The sequence below is a fragment of the Gadus morhua genome, chromosome 14 (assembly GCF_902167405.1).
Source record: "Gadus morhua chromosome 14, gadMor3.0, whole genome shotgun sequence".
Lineage (NCBI taxonomy): Eukaryota > Metazoa > Chordata > Actinopteri > Gadiformes > Gadidae > Gadus > Gadus morhua.
Genome location: NC_044061.1, coordinates 17,811,212 through 17,832,081, shown reverse-complemented (window position 1 = coordinate 17,832,081; position 20,870 = coordinate 17,811,212). Strand labels below are relative to the sequence as shown.

General features: G+C 42.2%; 1 protein-coding gene across 1 annotated transcript in view; it reads left to right on the top strand.

Moving 5' to 3' along the window:
- Positions 1–20,870, top strand: part of znf609b (zinc finger protein 609b) — a 110,479-nt gene that overhangs the window by 12,852 nt on the left and 76,757 nt on the right. Inside the window, exon 2 of the mRNA XM_030376382.1 lies at positions 19,814–20,697. Within this exon, the coding sequence (XP_030232242.1) occupies positions 19,942–20,697 (756 nt within the window). The 5' untranslated portion in view covers positions 19,814–19,941. The remainder of the gene's footprint in view (positions 1–19,813; positions 20,698–20,870) is intronic.

The window sequence follows — 20,870 nt, the reverse complement described above, 5'->3', positions numbered from 1 at the left end:
GGTACACAAGAACGCATGTGAACGCTGTTTCTTAACTAACAGGAGATCGAAGAAAAATATATAGAGCAGCTACTTCGGCGTTCGCCGCCTCCAAAGAAAAGGCAGAAAATTGTATTTTTGAAAAGTGCCACCAAGTTGGGACGTGGACTGCTGACGGAGAATACGGTCCATCACCGTTGCTTCTTTCCCCATAAAAAGCTACAGTCAAGTGTTTAATTAGGTGATCTACCTTTTGAGCATTTCCTATTGTAGACTACTGTGTAAAATGCTGTTTAGAATGAACGTTTCAAGAAAAGAAAGACCCGCCCCCTGGGGTCACACTTTTCGGTGGGTCACAGAATTTGGTTTAACACGTCACCGGCCCACCGGGAGACCTCCCGATCTTCCCGATCTCCAGCCTCTGCTGCAGAGCGAATTAAAATTGCCGGCAGAACGGCCTGGGGGTCTAACACAAGCCCCCGGGAACAGTGCATATTTCCGCAATCCACCAGTGCTCAGCGGCCAAGCCTGGTATTGCAGCTGTTTAAGCGGGCTGTGGACGGGTCCCTCGATTCAAGGGGCCCAGAAGTAGATATCTCCGTTCACTCCAATACAAGTGTGGAACAGGAATGTGTCTCCGCAAAAAATGACTGGATATCAATCAAAGGCTCATAATTATCTTTATGCCATGTCCTAAAAAATATAAGTTTTCTCTTTTCAAAACGCCACCTCAAGCGTTTTATTAGCCATTTTATGTTATCATTTTTTGCTGGAGAAGGAGGGGTGGGCCCGGCATTCACCAGGGCCTAGTGCACGGCTCTGTTAACTTCTAGTGTCCGAGGTTTTTCCTTTTACTTAACATGAATGACGTTGATGGTTTTAGGCACTGTGGTGACTTTGAATCATTAAAAGTGTTTTAGTGATAAAGGGATTTTTAGACTGGTTCAGCTGCTGCTCAATGACTCTCACGTTCCTCTGCTTGTGATCATTGCGATTCCCCATCTTTTGATCCATTTATTCAAAAGATAGTAAGACAAAGAACGGGTGCATTACGGTATCATTTTTATAACATTTGTTAATAGCCTAAACATTTCAGTTGCGTTAGTATTTAATTTTTCATTTGCTTGTTTTGCTGTGTATGGCAGTTAACAATGTTGGTGTATTACAATTATTTATGTGGGTAGGCTACTCCAACCTCATTGCTGATCGATATGTTACCATTTATTTGTATATTATTGATTGCATTTTTAGTAAATAGTTGGAAGGAATCTGTTTCTTAAGCAATAACATTGAACTGTAATTTTTTCTAGGCCTACATAGATTACCTATGCGGTTGGTGTTATATGTCATATGGAGCAATCTATCATATTTATGAAGTTAACTTATACATCCATGCAGTGTTCGAGTTATGATTCCATCTTTGTGGGGGTCTCTTGAAGTTGTTGACGGGGGAGGGGGGGGGGGGGGGGGGGGGGGGGCACGCGCTGGTTTGTTGACGGGGGAGGGGTGCTAAAAAACAAGAATATTTCTGCATCCGGTACGTCATGAACTAGGGCGTGGCTAGGCTCCCGAGATGCGGAAGCATATCTCTCCTTGATGTTGCCCTGCGCCATTGAGCAGTTTACATAGGAATGAATGGGCGCCATTTTGGAATCCGGTGTCTATTCTATAATATGTCCATGGTCTAACACCGTAATATATATAAACGATAACCGCATTTCACATTAATCGCAAATGTCCCGCTGGTTCGGGTTTGCCTTTGTAGGCGCGTTGAGAGGAGGAGCAGGCGAATCCGCTGTCAGTGCGTGTGCATGTATCAGCGATACGCGGGTTTATCCAATAAGTGGTAGTGTACCCGCGCACCATTGGCATGTATGCGCGCTTGTCTCTGTGTGCATGTGTGAACGACAATGACAGGGAGAAAGAGTGCTATGCGGAGATGAATGAACGGAACGATATTTATTTTTAAAATCGCCAAAAGAAAAAAAAATAGCAGAATCAATTTGGGGCGATTGGTGTTGATTCTGTGGCGCTGCGCCACACATTGGTCTATATTCATACGGTTCATCTACGTCACGTTTTCTGGAACGCCGCCATTTGCACGACCGATCTCGCCAAGTATGGCCGCCCACACCGCTCATCTGAATGTTAGAGAGACAGAGATATTATCGATTGTAGGCTCCGATCCTTATTTGTTATCCCTAGTTTTTTTTTTGTCCATTAGTATTACTATATATTTGTGACTTCTTGTGAAGTCACAAATATATAGTGTCATGTGTCATCAAATCATAGACGATAATTTTGCGAGTTTTCTTCAAGATTCATTTTGTACCCAAAACAAAACCCGATTTGAATTATTATGGAATATTTTGGACAATGAATGAGGTATTAATACCAATACTCTTTGGCTGGGACGATGTCAACATTGGGTATATGGAGCAGAACATAGTGGGTCATATGTCAACGTTTTTTGTATGCATTTTATAATAGTAAGCTACATGGATATGCCATCTTTCAGAACCTTTCATTACCTGCACTAAAGAGAATAAAAGAGCGCATCCTCATAGTTTGATTGTGGTCGTAGGTGTTGTTGTTGGTGCTGAGTTACCACTGAAATCAGTGGGTAGGATTGGTCGTCAAGATGGCAGCGCAAAGCTACAGTGACGTCACGTGAACCTTATGAATATGGGAAACACTGTACTTGCATGTTTTGTAGTCAACGTAGGACCTCCGACTTTAAGTTTTAAATACCGCATCGCTAAACAAGCCTTTACATTCGCCATATTAACGCTATGTACGCCACATTTACGCACCGCGGTCCACCTCTATAAACACCCAGAAGTGCCTGTACCGTGACGGTTCGGTACAAATACGTGTATCGTTAGTTACACCCCTAGTGTCTTGGGTAGTGTTTATTGCCGATACCGATACCGGCCGATCCAAGCATGTATTAAAGATATTACTTATTTTGTTGTACTACTCATGTTGAAGGATTTTACTCTTAAGAACAACTAGCCAACTTAATTAGGTTAGTTTGAATAATCCACAATAGTTGGTAATGAGAAGCTGACCTGTTTATTCAGGGTTAAATAAACACAAAATAGACAAAATAATAAATAGTCAAATTACCACACACACACTGAATTGGCATGAGTGCTCTGTTCTTGAACAACAAGAGTGTAAACAATATTGTAAACAATATAACATTATATATAAGCAACACACACAAAACCTGAGTAGAAAATAGTCAAATTACCACACACACAGTGTGCGCTAGGTGTGCTGAACAACGCGGACCGGATTTGGGGGGAAAAGTTGAAAAAAACTGGAATGGATTACCTACATTGGTGCGCTCAAAAACACGGACCGGAGTTCGAGTTCGACCGGAGGGATCGGGAGTCCGGATCGGGATTTTCCCGTGCAGGCCGATCCGATATTGATATGCATTTTTTTGCTAATATCGGCGGCCGATCCGATCCAAATATCGGATCGGGACATCCCTACCCATGACCATAGTTTGTTTCTGAGGTGGAAATGAAACAAAGGAATTTGACTCCCTAATTAATGATGCTTTACAACTTGAATACACTGCAATCTTGTTACTTACAACCCTGATGCATTATTCAAATCACAGACCAAAGTGAAATATAAGAGTTTGTATCTAGAATTGTATTACATTTTCAACTGTGATTTGCCAGAGATTATTTATTTCAATGGGAATGTATTTCTCAATGTGATGATGCCAAGCAATGGTTTGTTTGGACTGATTCTCAACAGTAATCTAGTTCTAGTTCGGCCCAGTTGTTTATGGCTCCAGACTGAGGTGTAATTCCAATCAAGTTTTTTTTTATTCTGGACATTGACTTGTACGTTTTTGCCATGGTTCATGCCATGGCCGTGTAGCAGTCGGTTTGTTTGGCATATCTAGGGAAGCTAAACGTAAGTTGTACTACACCAGCAAAACACATGAGCTCCAGTATGAAGGCTGGAGGATTACTGCACACTGGAAATCATGTTGAACTGCATGAGATGTTTGCTGAGCGAGAGATGTTGGCCGACCCACAGACCGCGGATTCCCATTACCTGGATTTGCCCGTAGCATTTCTATCTTGGTAATCCAATTACATAGAGGTTACTTTGTGGCTCTTTAGATGGCTGTGTTGAAACAGCCTCAAGAGGAAAGGGGACTCTGTTCCAGGCAGTGCACATTCAGTTGAACTTTATTATTGAGTTTTTTCATGTGGTTTATTACTCTGCAGCAGTCAAAGGATTGGCCAGCTTATGTTTGTGCCCGAGTGCAAGCCTTATACACATACAATTGGTTTGGCACTCACAGCTCAAGTCCAGAGTGGTAAAATCAGTGAACAAGGTTTTCCTGGGTGAAAATTAGGGGAAGGTTGCCTAATATTGGATTAATGGATATTAGAAACGTTTGTGAACATGCAGATATTTCTCTCTATTAACATCTGGTTTTGTTTAACATATTGTTGGAATTATACACAGATGACCTGAAAATGTATATTGCCTAATATTGAGGGTTTTTGGTACAACCTTTAATAGCCAGTAACAGTCATTATTATAGTTAACACAATGTAGCATATCAATCAAAAATAAAATTCATTGGTCTGCATATCTTGCTCTTCTCCTTAATAAAATAACAGAAGCGATTGCCTGGACAAAAGCATTTTGACCAACAAATTAACCAACCGAGTGTTAGGTGCGTTATGAGCTTTGTTCACTCAATGATAGTGTATTAGTAGTATATTGTGATTCATGTCCCCCATATTATGTAAAGGCATTACAAAAAAATAGGATAATAAGACTTCTCAACACACGATGTGTGTCCTGTCCTGCACGCATCGTGTCCTGCTAGTGTCCAGTCCTTTTGGCTGCAAGGTCATCGACCAAAATTATCAATAAATTAAAATAAATAAATAGTAAAATAGTAAAAATAAAAATAATCCTTGATCATAATCATCATCTTATTAAGGTTTCAACAGACCTTATAATGGTAACATTGGATAGTGATGTGCTTCATACATAGAAAATAAATCTGACATTTCCTTTCCCTGAAGGGTTCTCGCTACTGGGGCCAGATGCCCCCCTGACATGGCCTCTTTGATAGATAGCTGAATGAAATTGGATCTGTGTAAAAAGGACAAGCACTCGGGGAGGTGCACAGCCTGCATGCCTTTCAGTCAACGGGGCGCTCCCTAGGATATTTCCTCAGTCCTAAAGGGCTTGCGCTGCAGCTCCATCTCAGAGCAGTACACCGATAGAGTTACTTCTCCTTTGTGAAGGTGTCGTACAAATTAGACCTCACAACTGTTTACCCAGTCAAGCAGGGACAGCTGCGTCTCTCGCCGCCCAATCCCCACAACTGAATGTGAGTCCTTTGGGGGGGCCATCTGTGAGAAGTCGGTGAGCAGGGTGATCAGGTGGCTAGCTTTACCTCTGTTGCTGCTGAAATCTTGATATGAATTGCCCCTTCTCTGAATCCCTCAAAGCTGAGGCCATCCCTGTATCCAGATGCCATTTTACACTGTTCTCCTTATAGGTGCTGAGTAATGACATATAGCACAGACTCATTTTGTTCTGTGGTTTTCTTCATTGTCAACTAGGAAGCTCGCAGACTGTAGGACTGGAAAGTAATTCAGAAATAAATTATAATCCTACAATTTTATTCGTCGCTCAACGATCCAGATTAGTCAAGGTCGTTTTTTCAGAAAATGAAAAATTATACATCTTCAGTTTTTCCCCTGGAATTGTTTTCAGGCCTGTTGGTACACTGGAAAAAAACAACAGTAACAGACGAGGCGCGGGGGATGGAATATTGGTGCGGTCTGCACCAATATGGCGAAGCAGGCGTTCTGCATTTATATTTGCGTTCAAATGTTTGTTTACTTGGTATATTAAGGCGTAAAACAATGTCGTCACAAGAAATCTATCATTTATTGCATAAAAATACATATGAACTTTGCAAAAAATAGAAAATGCTGAACACTATGGCTGTCAATCTTCCTTTTATAATGAATTTCATGCCTTATTTTTAATATTCAAATTACAATCTCTACCCTCACCGGGTAGAGAGCTTACCATTATGGCATAGTCCGGATCGCAGCGACCCGGGTTCGATTCCTGCCTGTGGTTTTTTGCTGCAGGTCCTCCCCTCTATCTCCAATACCTTCCTGTCTATCTCACTCTATCATAAAGATAAAAATCCAAAAATAATTCTTTAAAAAATCATTAAATCTTTACTGCTATACTTTACCGTACCTATACACTGTATACACAGCCCTGCTATGCCTTGGCAATGCCACTAATAAACGTTCTGTCGACTAAAGGGCATTCTACCAATAAACAATTATTTCTCGGCAAGTAAATAATAGAGAAAAAAGGATATTATATTAACGAAGCATTGCATTGCGGTATGTGAATATAGTTTGCTTTTGATTACATGAAGGTGTACAGTTGTATTTTGTTTTTGGATACAACATTTAGATACAAATTAGGGATTTGCATTTCTGGCAAAAATACTATTCGTTTATTCGCTGAGAAGTATTCGAATAATATTCGAAAATCGGTCAATCAAGAACCCCCCAATGCACGCACCTCGTATACACGCACACACAATGACAAAGCTTTTCGCTAAGGTTATCTAGGGCCCTAGGATTTCCACGATTCTGGAATCTGGTACTAAAAACAGAATCTGCCAAATTTTCCGTAATTTGGCTGAAATTACTATTACTATTTTGGCCTGATTATTTTAGTAACCTAAATTATTTAATATTTGTATAATTACAGGCAAGTAGGCATAAGTACATAATTCAGTTTTTGATCGCCTTGTTTTGAGAGGTGGGTGGAGGATCGTCAACTCACAACTTGTCACTGCTTAGAGAAACATGTCGAAGATGATGCCGTCTGAGACGGCCACGTCCTCTTAAAAGCTATCAAATTCTGTCAAAATACTGATTGGACCGGTAAAAATACGCATGATGACCACTTAAAGTCTAAAGCGATGTGAAGAACAAGGAACAGCTCCGTGTTAAGAGAATGCATCAAACCACCATAACTAGTGCAAGCGATCCCTAGGTTCAAGACGAGAATCTATTCAGGACTTTGTGGTGCAGAGTGTGACATCCCCTTAAAAAAAACGAAGCTTGTTTTTAGTGAAGCATTGCAAACAGGGAGAGCGTTGCACGAAAATGAGAGCAGCCTCCATCACCTCACCTGCCCCCTGTGATCGACCAACAGATAATTTTTCTACTTAAGATCTTTCTAAACATCATAATTTCTGAGCTGTCCGCATAAATATTACTATTCTAAAACTGCGAGCTATCGTGGTGAAATAACGCGATGCTGTCAGCAGCTGTCTGCATCTCCATCTTGCTTACCATCGTTCAATAGTTCCGATAAGGGCAATCTTGTGTGCATCATTAAAAAAAATACTGTTTTATATCTTTGTTGACATTTTATTAATTCACAAAAGTATCTTTGCCATTGCTAAGTATCTTAGCAATGGCACTAGCATAAAATGAGATTAAGATAACGCTGTAATTGATATTGCTCATGTTTTTTTAATTTTTTTTATTTATTGCATTTTCTTTTTATATATTTGATTTTGGGTTGTCGGGGATTCTCGTTGGTATGACAATCCCTGTACTGTTAATGCTGGTTTGAACTAGGGATGTGGATAACTCAACATTTTCATGGTCGAATAATCAGTGGGTGGTATAAACGAATAATCGATTATTCGATGTGTGCCGACATTCACAAAGGCAGCCATGGATCATCGGCCAGAAATCACTTAATATCTTAAACGCAAAAAAACAACTATCTGCTAAGTAGTTCCAGTCAAATTGTCTCTTGTGAAAAATGCATTAAACTGTAATCAGAAAATGCGGTTATATGCTATTGACTAATCGCGACATGGAGCGACACCCGCCGGAGCTGAGCTCCGCCGGAGCGGACACCCGCAGGACACTCCGGGAGTCCGAAATCATTTTGGGACAATTGCTGTACTGCCTTTTTCTGAATAAAAAATAATTAATGTCGAGACAGCTTAAGATTTTGGGTCGCTGCACGCATTTGTGAGCACGTTGTGCTGCTGCAAGTGATGGAAGAGGTTGGTCGTCGCCTACTCAACCCTTTAATTGCGACAGATTTGAAGCACTCTACAAATAACCTGATTCTGTCATTCGTCACACCTTGTACCCAAAACATTTCCAAACTATAGAGCCATTTGTTTTCTACTTGCATACAAGCTCCTCTGCGCTGCATTTGCCAGCGGACTCCATGTTTCGTGCAGTAGGGGATTTAAAAAAGTGACGTGGTGGGTGGAATGGGGGCTGTGTTGTGTGTGTGTGAGTCGGAGGCAGAGCGGGAGAGAGAGTAGCAGAGTTACGAAATAGCAGGCGGCAGTCGCGGTTCGAAACTGCTGTAATTTGGATAAAATATGCTGTACTTTCAACGCAAATTAAACTATCGATGTTGACGATGTCATCTCGTTCCATATCTCGTTTGAAAAAATATCTACATATTTCAAATATCGATATATCGCCCAGCCCTACTATAAAACCTATAGTATCTGTGGTATAAAGGCTGGGACGAATTTCAAATTATAAATATGTACACTTTATGTTGAAAGTATAGACCTTCGCGAATCCCATTGAAACGAATGGTGCGGTGATTCGGTCTTCAAAACGAGAGCTGGTAAATTGTGGAAAATTAATTAAACTGTAATCAGACAAGACGGTTATATGCTATAGACCTAGAGTATCTGTTTTATAAAGGCTGGGACGAATTATAAATAATATGTACAATGCATAACGTTAGATCTCTGGCTTATAGCTGAGCGGACTAGAGTACCTCCCGTTGCCAAGTCGTAGCTAAGGTCCGTCCTATTTACTGGAGGAGTGAACAACTTTTATGTTGCATAAGAACCTTACGGGAAGGTAATGATTGTTCCAGGTATTAGTCATACCCTCAGGCGTTACCAGGGAAACAAAGTTATGCCTTGTGAAAAACTTTATATTTGAATAGGAAAAAATGTTAACGCGACCTCGGAACTGAGCTGGGCTATACCGCCCCCTCCCTACCGCACCTTTGCGATCCTCCGATCCGTTCCGCACCCTGCAGTGGAAACGCGACATAATCTTTCGTTATGCCGCGTTTCCATGCCACTGCAGGGTGCGGAACGGTATAGCTCAGTTCCGAGGTCGCGTTTCCACTGCCGACAGTACCCTTTGTGGTAGGCCGGATGTCGATCGCCGCGGCAGCTAGGTAAACATCGTAAACGTCGTCTTCCTCCCCAAGAATGCAGACGAACGTCTCCACCTCCTTGTTCGCCCAAGCAAGCGTTTTACGCGTCATGTTAATTGTAAAGAATAATACCTCGAGGCTACTGTTTGTTTGTTTGTTATCCCCGCGTCACCCGGAAGTGACGATTCTGTCGACCAATCAACGGAGGGGGTGTGTAGCTAGAATTTCCCGGGACCCTTTCAGGCGTCTCGTCTCGTTTTCAGTACCCCAACGGAGGAGTCCTGAAAACGAGGCCAAAACGGGTATGGCTAAGTCCGGGTCACGCCCACTTTTGGCGGTGGAAACGCGACCCGATCCGCACCTTTGCGATCCGATCCGTTCCGCACCCTGCAGTGGAAACGCGCCATTAGTCTCTCCATCGCCTTGCTCACTCCCGGAGTAACAACATTTACACCCTCTCCATCATCAACATATTTTTTACTTTGTAACTGTTTCTACTTCCAGGCGCGGAGTGATATGCAAACTTTCACAAAATGATTGGGCGTCATAGCAGTTATGTATACGCTCATTATACAACAGTTAGGAACCAATCGATTTAAGCCACCCATTTTCGAGACTCCTTGAAATAGAACTTGTTATATTGCTTTAATGGCTGATAAGATGATGATAGTTCACGATAGATAGACATTAAACAGGTCATAATTCTATCTTTACTATCTATTTTATATTACTGGGAAAACAAGTTTTCACCAAAATCTCAATTATTATTATTTTTTTCTGTTGCCTTTGAACACATCAATCATATTACTGAGCCGACCTGAACACATCACATTTGACACAGCCCTAGAGCAAATCATAATATAAGAATCCTTGTAAATTATTTGTGTGCGTGTCTTTTTGCGTTAATTCCCTCATATATGTTCATCTCTCAAAGAGGCATGGATGAAATTGACCAAGGTTCCATATTCTAGGAGGCCTGTAGGATATGTTTTTCTTGAATGTGAATTAACGTTGATGGTGCTAAAAGACAAAAATCTATACTGATTCCATTTATAACATTTCCAAATAATGAAAAGGATTGACTGTGAATTTTTGGAAAGAATTGGCTAAAAGCCTTCCTGAAAAGACTGATTGAAATTTCTGATACTTTGTATTTTATTAAACTGTCTTATCAAAAACTGCCAAAGGCCTGATGACAAAGGAAAAAAAGTAACAAAATGAATGACTGACATGTTTCTTTTTTGATATTGCCACGCACTGCTGAGCCCTTAAGAGGAAGCCTTTCCTCATCCATCCACTGGTTTCAAACTGTTCTGGGGTCTCATTTATAACCGTTGCGTACGCACAAAACGGGGCTGGAATTGGCGTACGTGACTTTCCACGCCAAGGTTGTGATCTATAAAAAACCAACTTGACGGGAAAATGTGCGCAGCACTAAGCAAACTCTGACCCATGCGTACGCATAGTTTAGAGGAAAAGGAGAATTGGCGACACGGATGGTGTGGTGGTGAACTGAAGTCAGACAGAAGAATTGTAGAGTGAGAAGAACGATAATGTTTCATCATCGCCCTTCATAAATTTAATTTCGACCCGTATCATGCGTTAAATCTACGTAATCAGAATAATTTAAGTCAACTGCGTTATTTCTCAGTTATAACTCCAGAAACATCTTCTTAGAATAGAAATAAAAATAAATCTCTATATTTAATCCCGTCACTCCATACTGTCCACTGACGGCGCGACTGCATGGAAAGCATCCGTCCAACATGTGTCAATAACATAATATTTTTATGTGACACTGTAAGCACATAATCAAATGTCAATTAAATCACAAGTGTGGAAAACCAAGCCACACTCCTCATCACAATCGTTGTCCGTTACTCTTGATGCTTTTCATTAAGTGTTCTCGGTCAGTCTACCGTAACCGTATAAATACAGAGGTGAGCGCCGTGGTAATGCTGCACCATATGGCACTTCTGGCGGACCATGCAAATGGCAGGATTCGGAAGGAGAGTGTCTTTAGGGACCATAACGATTTATTGGTAGGCTACATAAAAATATGTAGCTTTATGTCAGACGAGTCCACTTCTTTTTTAATTCTGGGACTGTGCGCTCCGTGCTACTGACAGAGTTCACTGCTGCAGCAACATGTTGCCGCTCACTCTGCTTTTTGTTGTTGGCGATCCCATCCGTGACCGCCGAACAAAACTACTTTTCAGGCCTCCATCTCACCCACAAGTGTCTCCACTTCAGCCTCCGGGAAATTTCGCTTTTTTGCTTTTCTCAGTACTTCTGCCATTGTTTCCGACAAGACATAATACTTGCATCTGAGTCTTACGAGTTTTATATGCATCTGGGTCACATGAGTTTTATATGCAGATCGCATTCATGAGGTCATTTGCATTGACCATTTATGGTTAAAAAGGGGCGTGTACAGGGCGGAACGTGAAGCTGATTCAGCTGCACACACTTGTAGGCACTCTGTGATTTATAAAGCAAAGATTGCGTACGGTGTGCGTACGCAGGGTTTTATAAATCTGAATATTTTTTGGCGCACGCAAAACTTGGCTTACGTACACTTGGGCGTACGTACACTTTTAGTAACGATCCCACGCACAGTTTTATAAATGAGACCCCTGTTGATGAGCCGCTGACATAGTCCTTTGGAATGGCCATGGCATAAATACTGGGTTGAAGATTACCCTATGATCAGAAACACTTCATGAGGACCAATCCTTCAGAAAAATGGTGTTGGCTTGTGAGGTTTTACTCTTCTGTGGTTTTACTCACAAAATTATTATGAAGATAATACTTTGGATTACTGTCATGACAGTTCTAAAAGATTTGTTATGAATTGCCTTATTTGCGGTTCGAATTTACATTAATTTCCTGTTACAGCAATGTGTCCCATACATAGACCAATTTGTGGCGCAGCTCCACAGAATGAACACCGAGCGCCACAAATTGATAGTTTTTTTTTCCAATCTTGAAATATAAATATCAATCATCTCCGCATAGCACTCTTTCTCCCGGTCATTCGCACGCACGCACACGCGCGCGCACACACACACACACACACACAGGGCCCTATTTTAACGGTCTGAAACGCAAGTGGGAAAGCGCAAGTAGCTTTGTGGGCGGTTCTACGGCGCTATCGCTATTTTACAGGCGGATAAATGACGCTTGCGCCGTGGCGCAAGCGTCAAAAGGGTTGGTCTGAAGCAGCCTAATTACCCGTAGGTGTGGTTTGGGCGTTACGTGCAACAAACCAATGAGAGTGCCAGCTCCCATCCCCTTTAAGAGCCATCAGCGCATTTGAATCGGACGAGTTGATATTTTGACAGCGCGTCTGCAGTCTCCGATGAGACAGATGCACATGAATTTGCAAATGGCTTAGTTTATTGCCAAATAATGTGGCCTAATTCACACATGGAATAAGGGGTTTTCTTCCACAACTTCAGAAATACTGAGTCCTCAAATAAATTTCGGCAAAAAAAACGTATGATAGGCTATAACATATGATATGCGGTAACTGTGGTTCTATTTAATGATATACGCAATACATTATAAACATTGTTTCTTATCAGTATTGTATGCTATCCTAATATGCATGTGTCCCCGCGGTAATAGACATTGCCATTGATTGTATTATGCGTTACGTGTTTAGTTTGCCCAAGTGAAGGAGTTCAAGTACCTCGGGGTCTTGTTCGCAAGTGAGGGAACTATGGAGCGTGAGATTGGCCGGAGAATCGGAGCAGCGGGGGCGGTATTGCGTTCGCTTTACCGCACCGTTGTTACGAAAAGAGAGCTGAGCCGCAAGGCAAAGCTCTCGATCTACCGGTCTATCTTCGTTCCTATCCTCACCTATGGTCATGAGGGTTGGGTGATGACCGAAAGGACGAGATCGCGGGTACAAGCGGCCGAGATGAGTTTTCTCAGAAGGGTGGCTGGCGTCTCCCTTAGGGATAGGGTGAGAAGCTCAGCCATCCGTGAGGAACTCGGATTAGAGCCGCTGCTCCTTTACTTAGAAAGGAGTCAGCTGAGGTGGTTCGGGCATCTGGTAACGATGCCCACTGGGCGCCTTCCTTGGGAGGTGTTTCAGGCACGTCCAGTGGGGAGGAGACCTCGGGGAAGACCCAGGACTAGGTGGAGAGATTATATCTCAACACTGGCTTGGGAACGCCTCGGGATCCCCCCGTCAGAGCTGGTCAATGTGGCCCGGGAAAGGGAAGTCTGGGGCCCCCTGCTTGAGCTGGTCCCCCCGCGACCCGACCCCCGATAAGCGGACGAAGATGAGATGATGATGAGAGTGTTTAGTTTGCATGTGTTTAAACAGAGCACACACGCGCGCCCGCATTCATTAATTCTTTTTAACACTCACTCGCGGTAAAACAATTTTTTTCACGATCAAATAGGCCTACTCATCAATCCTAAAAGTTATGGGCATGTAGGCCTACACGATGTCTGTGTCAAGAAAATATGTGTTTGCTGTACGGTGTTTGCAGATGCATTGATTAAAAAGTAGCCTACAACTTATTACCGCTGCATCAGCTGTTCTTTCCCAAATAATTTACCAAGAATGTGCGGCTAGGTAGATGAGAGAAGCAAAGTGTATGCGCGAGGTGCACAAGCAATCCGTATGCATCGCATGCGCATGTATGCTTGCGCCCTTAAAATAGCATCTGAACAACGCGCCACTGACTTTAAACCAGGTATTTCCTGGTCAGTAGCGCAATGGTATTCAGAGACGGCAAAATACCGTTTGCGCCAGAACACGCCTCCTCCTTCCGCCGAACCGCCCCTTGGGGCGCAAGATCATTCCCTAATTTACCGGCGAGTGGCGCAGGTGGCAAAAGAGCGCTCTGCGCCAGTTGTAAACTAGCAACGACACATGCGCCAGTGACTAAGTCACTTGCGCCGGATGCAAGATAGGGCCCACACACACACACACACACACACATACACACACACACACACACACACACACACACACACACACACACACACACACACACACACACACACACACACACACACGCCCAATCAACCAATCCAACCGCAACTCGGACCGCAAGTAATAATATTAAAATAATTTACCCGGCCTGCTTCCCGACCCACATCCCTGAGTCATGTGCATTTAAAACAAAGTATTACTTTGTTAATAAATAGCAGTCTAACGTGAGGAACCTGCATTATTGCATTTATAGCCTATTTTATCCCACTTCAGCATTAATGTAAAAGTTTATGATAATAGCTTAAAGGTCCCATGGCATGCTACTTTATGGATGCTCTAAGGGCGCACTCACACCAGGCCATCTGTACCGTGCCCCAGTCCGTTTCACATCTGTACCGTGCCCCAGTCCGTTTCACATCTGTACCGTGCCCCAGTCCGTTTCACACCTGTACCTCGCTCAAGTCCGTTTCACACCTGTACCTCGCTCAAGTCCGTTTCACACCTGTACCTCGCTCAAGTCTGTTTCACACCTGTACCTCGCTCAAGTACTATTGCGCCGGCTCCACGGTTCCAGGGGGGGTGGAGGGGCTTGGGTAATGGTGTTGCTGCGCTGTCTCCACAGAGAAAACGCAGTGATATGATCATGAGCAGTTAACTTCTAACTGGAGAGAAAGTGAAATCTGCAAGCTGCAGATCAAGTGAGAGAAGGTTATGTAGTCGTATTAAACAAAGACGTTGAAAGGTGGTGCGATCTACGAGAGAGACGCAGAGGATCTGTCCATATGAGGCTTTTGTCGGGATAAAAAACAAGTGGTCAGCAAAATAAAGAATATGTTGGCGTTTTTGCACTTGTAAATAGTTAGTCGCGTTTGTAGCCTACACTAAGACGTGAACTTATTCTTGCATGCGGTTGTCATCATTCATAAAAAAAATAAAATCATTCGGGAGTGTGCAAACTATTCTAAAGAGGTGTAGACTCCGTGCGCAGCCCTGCCTTCTCCAGTGAATCAAGAAAGCCTGCGCCGTGACGAACGGCTGTCGCCGACTATCGCACCAACGTGAACTGCTTGCCGTCATGTTTATTGTTTAATGGGAAAGAAGGGTCGCATGGACTATACGTCATCCAGCTCAGGTTGCATAGCCGTGCGTGTGCGCGTGTCGGCTCAATAGCATCTGTACCGTGGCCTGAGCACACCTCTCCGAAGTGTGCCCAGGCCACAGAATTGAAATGGGCTTGAGTACGGTTGGCGTGCTCACACTAGCCAAACGATCTAGACTTGGGCACGGTACAGCTGGCCTACTGTGAGTGCGCCCTTATATAGGTGTAAGTCGGCCCCTCAAACAGTATTTGAAGACGTTCAAGACATTCAGCCTTGGTGGAGAATTACAGCCACTACGAGACAGACCCACAATGAGCTTTCCACAAACATGCATTTTTTTAGAGGCAGGTCAAGGTGGAGGGTGGGGGTGTGGCCATGACCAGCTTTCGGCCACGGCACCATGCGCTAGTGTTTACATTGGGTGTATCGCAATGGCTCGGATTCATAATATCATCCGAAGGCGCACACAGCTTTGGGCCGTGTTCTGTAAATATTCTAGAATACTCCAGGTGCTCCGACCATATTATTGATAGAAAACCTCATGAAGTGACATTTTCATGCCACTGGACCTTAACATTCACAATAAATAAGGATTTCCCGCTAGCCTACATAAAATGTTACTCACGGGGATGCCTAATTGATGGTATCTCCCGAGCATAAATCAGAATATTTTAAGAAATGTCTTTATTAGAAGACACTCTTAACATTCTGCTAATCGAGAACTTTGTTCACCAGGTCAACAAACAGCCAATACGCTTATCATAGGCTACCTATTTGAAATAAAACGGTGACCTAAATCACCTGTTCTAACTGTTCTAAGATAAAAGAAAGATGGATGTCTACGTTGGCACCTGGAAAGCTTGGCTGCATCTTTGCGATTGTGCAAGTCATTCAGCAAATTATGTCTTTGTGTTTTATATGTTATAGCCTGCTCTATAAATTACAAAAGTGTATTTGGCATTTTTATTTTAATCAATCCTACCCGAATATCATTGAAATATTTTTTGTTGACTCGCAACCCCTCAATTTGGATCAACCCAAGTATCACTGATACGTACGCGCACTGACAGCTGATTTGCCCGCTCCTCCTCTCCACGCACAATGCTTGAGGCCCATCAAAGGAACTCGAAGCAGCGGGTTTTCATTATTATTATTATTATTATTATTATTATTATTATTATTGTTATGTTTATATTGTTACATTATACTATTTATTTTGTTTTACCAAGAAAGTTAAATACAAGAAAAGGTTCATATTGGTTGAGGTAGGTCTTGAGTTAAATTCATTCCTTGAATGTCACAGAATCTAAAGATTGCCACCAAAATATGTAAACTTTAAAATCAATTTTGTTATGTAATTCTCAACATGAAACTTAAAAGACAGGTCGTCCTCCAACATAAAGTCCAGGTATTTGTTTGAGCAAACTCATTCTACTGGCATGCCCTTTAATGTATGGATTTGGGGCAAGGAATGAAACCAGGCATGGTTCTTGTAAAAATGTTTTTTGTTGTCTTCTCTTAATTCACTTACTTTAATGAATTAAAATTGAGCTGAATGTTTACAAATGCTTCTTGTAGCTTTAAAATAGTGTCAGCAGGTGACAATAGATAAGCATACAGGTTAGGGCTAGGCGATTAATGCTACCTGGCCCGTGGGACACACTGTACCGTGTGATATATTACAAAAGTTATGTAACAGCATGCAACTGCATGTTTTTTTAATCAAAACATTGGAGCTTTCGAGTAGTTGAACGTAGGGCTGAACGAAACAACGATGAATATCGGGGGACAAGAGAAATGTATCAATCGATATTTTCCTGTCTTTCCTATTTTTTACTTCATGGAAGTACCTTACGTCGTTCTGAACCTGCTTTATGTTCACTTCACATGTGCGTCACATACAGAAACCAATATGGAGGTGAGTGAAACAGAATGAATGTCCGGCAACAGTGTGAAATCTCGTAAAACACCCCGGCTTCGGAGAACGGTCAGACCTCTGGGTTACAGAGCAAGCCAGACTTGTTATCTGTGTCTTATTCTTTTCTTTCTCTCTCTCTCCCTATTGGGGCAAAAATATATAGAACTATTGGTCAAACGTATACAGCTGAGAGCTGCGCTCCTTTTTGTAAAAAAAAATTGGAAGCTCGGTATCTTGAACTTATTTGACATGCTGTATCTTTTTACAATTGGGACACATAAAGTCTGTTTGGATGGATTTTGCTGTACCTTGAAAGTTCTGGAAAAACCTAATCGTATAAACCCACCTGTAAGCCCTAATGACCCACAATTTGTGGTTTTGATTCCATCATAAATGTTAGAAGTACAGCCAATTTATGAGAAAATATGATGGGCAATTGAGCGGCCATTATTAACCAGTCCCAAGTATGCTTCAAAGAACCCCAGAGGCCTAAAATGTGTTGTGCCCATCCAGGACCACTCCCTTAGGTAATGTGGAAAGTTTTGTATTTATAGCTAACTAAATGGCGTCACGGGATGTGTGTGCCGGAACCACACACATTGTCTTCAGAAAATACAGATGCGGCGACATGTATAATTGTTTTTGATATTTTATACGGTATTGTACGAACTGTTTACTGGTTGCAGTACTGTTTTTTTTAAACGGAGTGATGTTTACATTTTGTATTTTCATCAACTTACGTTTATTGCTGCACTTTTTGAGATTACTCAGTTTAAAATATATTTTTTACTTGTGTATCCCCTTTCTTTTCTAATTTGTCACAGTTCTACTCAATGTCACTTCCAAACATAAGGAAAAAAGAGAAAGTGCCTACATTTGTTTTTAGTTGATAGGATTATTAAAAAAGTAGTCATTAGGCATGTCGTTATTCTGAGAAATTTCTTTCATAGAATTTACAGAAAATGTCCTATATCGTGATATATATCGCTATCGTGATATGAAATGACCCATATCGTGATACAAGATTTTGTCCATACGTCACTCCATAGTTGAAAGCATAAAATGTTACTCCTAAAAGTGGATTACAATACAACAAGAGGCAATGGGTTGGCATTAGGGATGGGCACGAGTGGTAAATTCCAAACTCGAGTGATCGAAGGAATTCCTCGAGGATCAATCGAGTACTCGTTAAATCAAATCTATTTTTAGAATGCAACGCATCTGCAGCAGGAATAGGCCTGATGATGAACGTCAATATTACCAACCAAACATGTAATGCTTATTCTCCATCAAAACAGTCAGAGTTATCAGAGTATTCATTATTTATTTTTGTTATTTACCGTTCAAAATACATTTTCCTTACAAAAATAAATATGCGTCTCACAATTTAAATCACGTCGAACCAAGGCCTGTAACAGTTTAAAAAAAACGAAACAAGTAGCCTAACTATTGCAAATAATTTAAAGCTGCAAATATAACGGCAGCAAATGGACTATGGAAATACTCAGCGTTGTGATCTTCTCTACACGCCCGTGATTACAGCTGCGTCTTGCGGCGGTGAAAATAGCCGACACACTTTCACCGTTGCTGCGGGTCTGCTTTCCCGAACTCACCGTTGTGTTTCAGGAGCATATGTTGCCGCATAGTACTTTCTGGTAGCTCGATTTCGCTTGGCATATTTTACATTTCACCTTATGATCTCCTATTTCTTTAAAGTATTTCAATTCTTCGCTGCGGTTTGCTTTAACCGCCATCTCTTAACTTTTTGAATTCTGGCGTGCCTGCATACGGCACGGAACGCGCCATGGAAATGGATGCATTTCATCTTCTTTGTGCCCACATCATGCGTTAGTGGCGCCGACAGAAAATTTATGCATACATTTGCTTCAGAAAACTTTGTTTATGTGTGTATATGCAAACTCGAGTTTGCCTGTCCACCAACCGAGTTCATTTGTAACGAGGAGTACTCGAGTAATCGATTCCTCACGCCCATCCCTAGTTGGCATTGGTGAAAGTTACAGCTTTGTCTTTCAGAAATAAACATATTGCTATCCCTACATTTCCTCTGTCTGGACATGAAATGTACTTGACGTTATAAAGGCATAGTGAAGTACCCAATTGATTGCTTTATTTTCATACAGACGTTTATTAGAATAACAGATATTTACTAGACAACCATTAAGTTGCACTTTTCTGGGGATGGTGCCGAAACCGCACGGCTGTTCCATCATCGCATTGCGACAATAACTAACAGGCGAGTGTTAATTGAGCAGCTGCAGCTCAATGTATTTTTTAGGGAGGTATATACTTTTGAATTGTACACAGATGTCTGACTGTAATTTTTTACCCCACTTCAAAATAGTTGGATGTTGTAACTTTGATTGTATGTAGGCATGCATAAAAACGATATTTTGGACATTAAATAATCCAAAACAAAACGTCATGCTTATTAACAATCTGTGTCGGAACACCTTTACTCCCATAAAGATGTAGTGTGTGTGTGTGTGTGGGGGGGGTCTTTTTACAGCCAGTATCAAAATGTATATAAATAGAACATCTCAGTTGGGCCCACCTTCAACACCTGTTTTTTGTTCTTCCTAGGGCACAATGTGGTTAAATGGAAAACGAACGCATAGACCGTGAGGATTCTCTTATCCCTGCTCCAGCACCACAGCCGTCTGAGAGGTCGTCAGACCTGACCAAGAAAAACCTGGGCCGTTGGCACTAAAATGTCCCTAAGTGGTGGCACTGCAGGCGGGAAAGGTGTGGACTCTAATGCGGTGGACACTTACGACAGCGGGGATGAGTGGGATATTGGTGTTGGAAATCTGATCATTGACCTTGACGCCGATTTAGAAAAGGACAAACTTGAGATGTCGGGCACCAAGGATGGAATGACGGCACCACCGAGTGCAGTGGCGGCGTTGCCGGACAACATCAGGTTTGTCAGTCCAGTGGCTGGCTCTCAAGGCAAAGAAAGCAAATCGAAATCCAAGCGCAACAAGAACTCTAAAGACAATAGTAGCAAAGCCTCAGCTGGAGATGGGGCCAAAAAGGACACCACGGGGAGGACTCAGGGGGAGCCTACGGGAGCAGCAGCTGGGGCAGGAGCCACAGGCAACAATTCTACTTCTGGGAAAATCCTGGAAAAGGGGGGCAAGACCTCCCGAGGGGCTCTCAGTGGAAAGAAAGAGAAAGAAGGGGCTAATGCAAAAAGTAAGAAGGACAAAGTAGATGGAGGCCCAGTGGTGGCCATAGCTGCTGCAGAGAAAGATGTTGTGGCCCAGGCCCAAGGGGCTATGGGGAGTAGTCGCAACACATCCTTTGAGAACACGCAATCAGACCTGCCGGGGGCTGAACAAATGGGGAATATTGCACTTGAACCGGTTGGGATTGTACCAGCATTAACCACAAAAACTGAACCGGATGAACTAGAAAATAGTACTAATGAATGCAGAACGCTGAAAAAGGTGAAAAACGAAAAGGTGAGTTTCTATCAATTTTTACTATTTGCTGTGTCTGGTTACCTTCCATGTGGTTCTGTTTTGCAGTATTTCAATTTTTGATAACAATTCCAGTCTTTCGTTAAGATGAGGTCAATAATATGGCACATCTAGTGACTACTTAAAAATGTTGTGTGCAAAAAATACAATTTAGA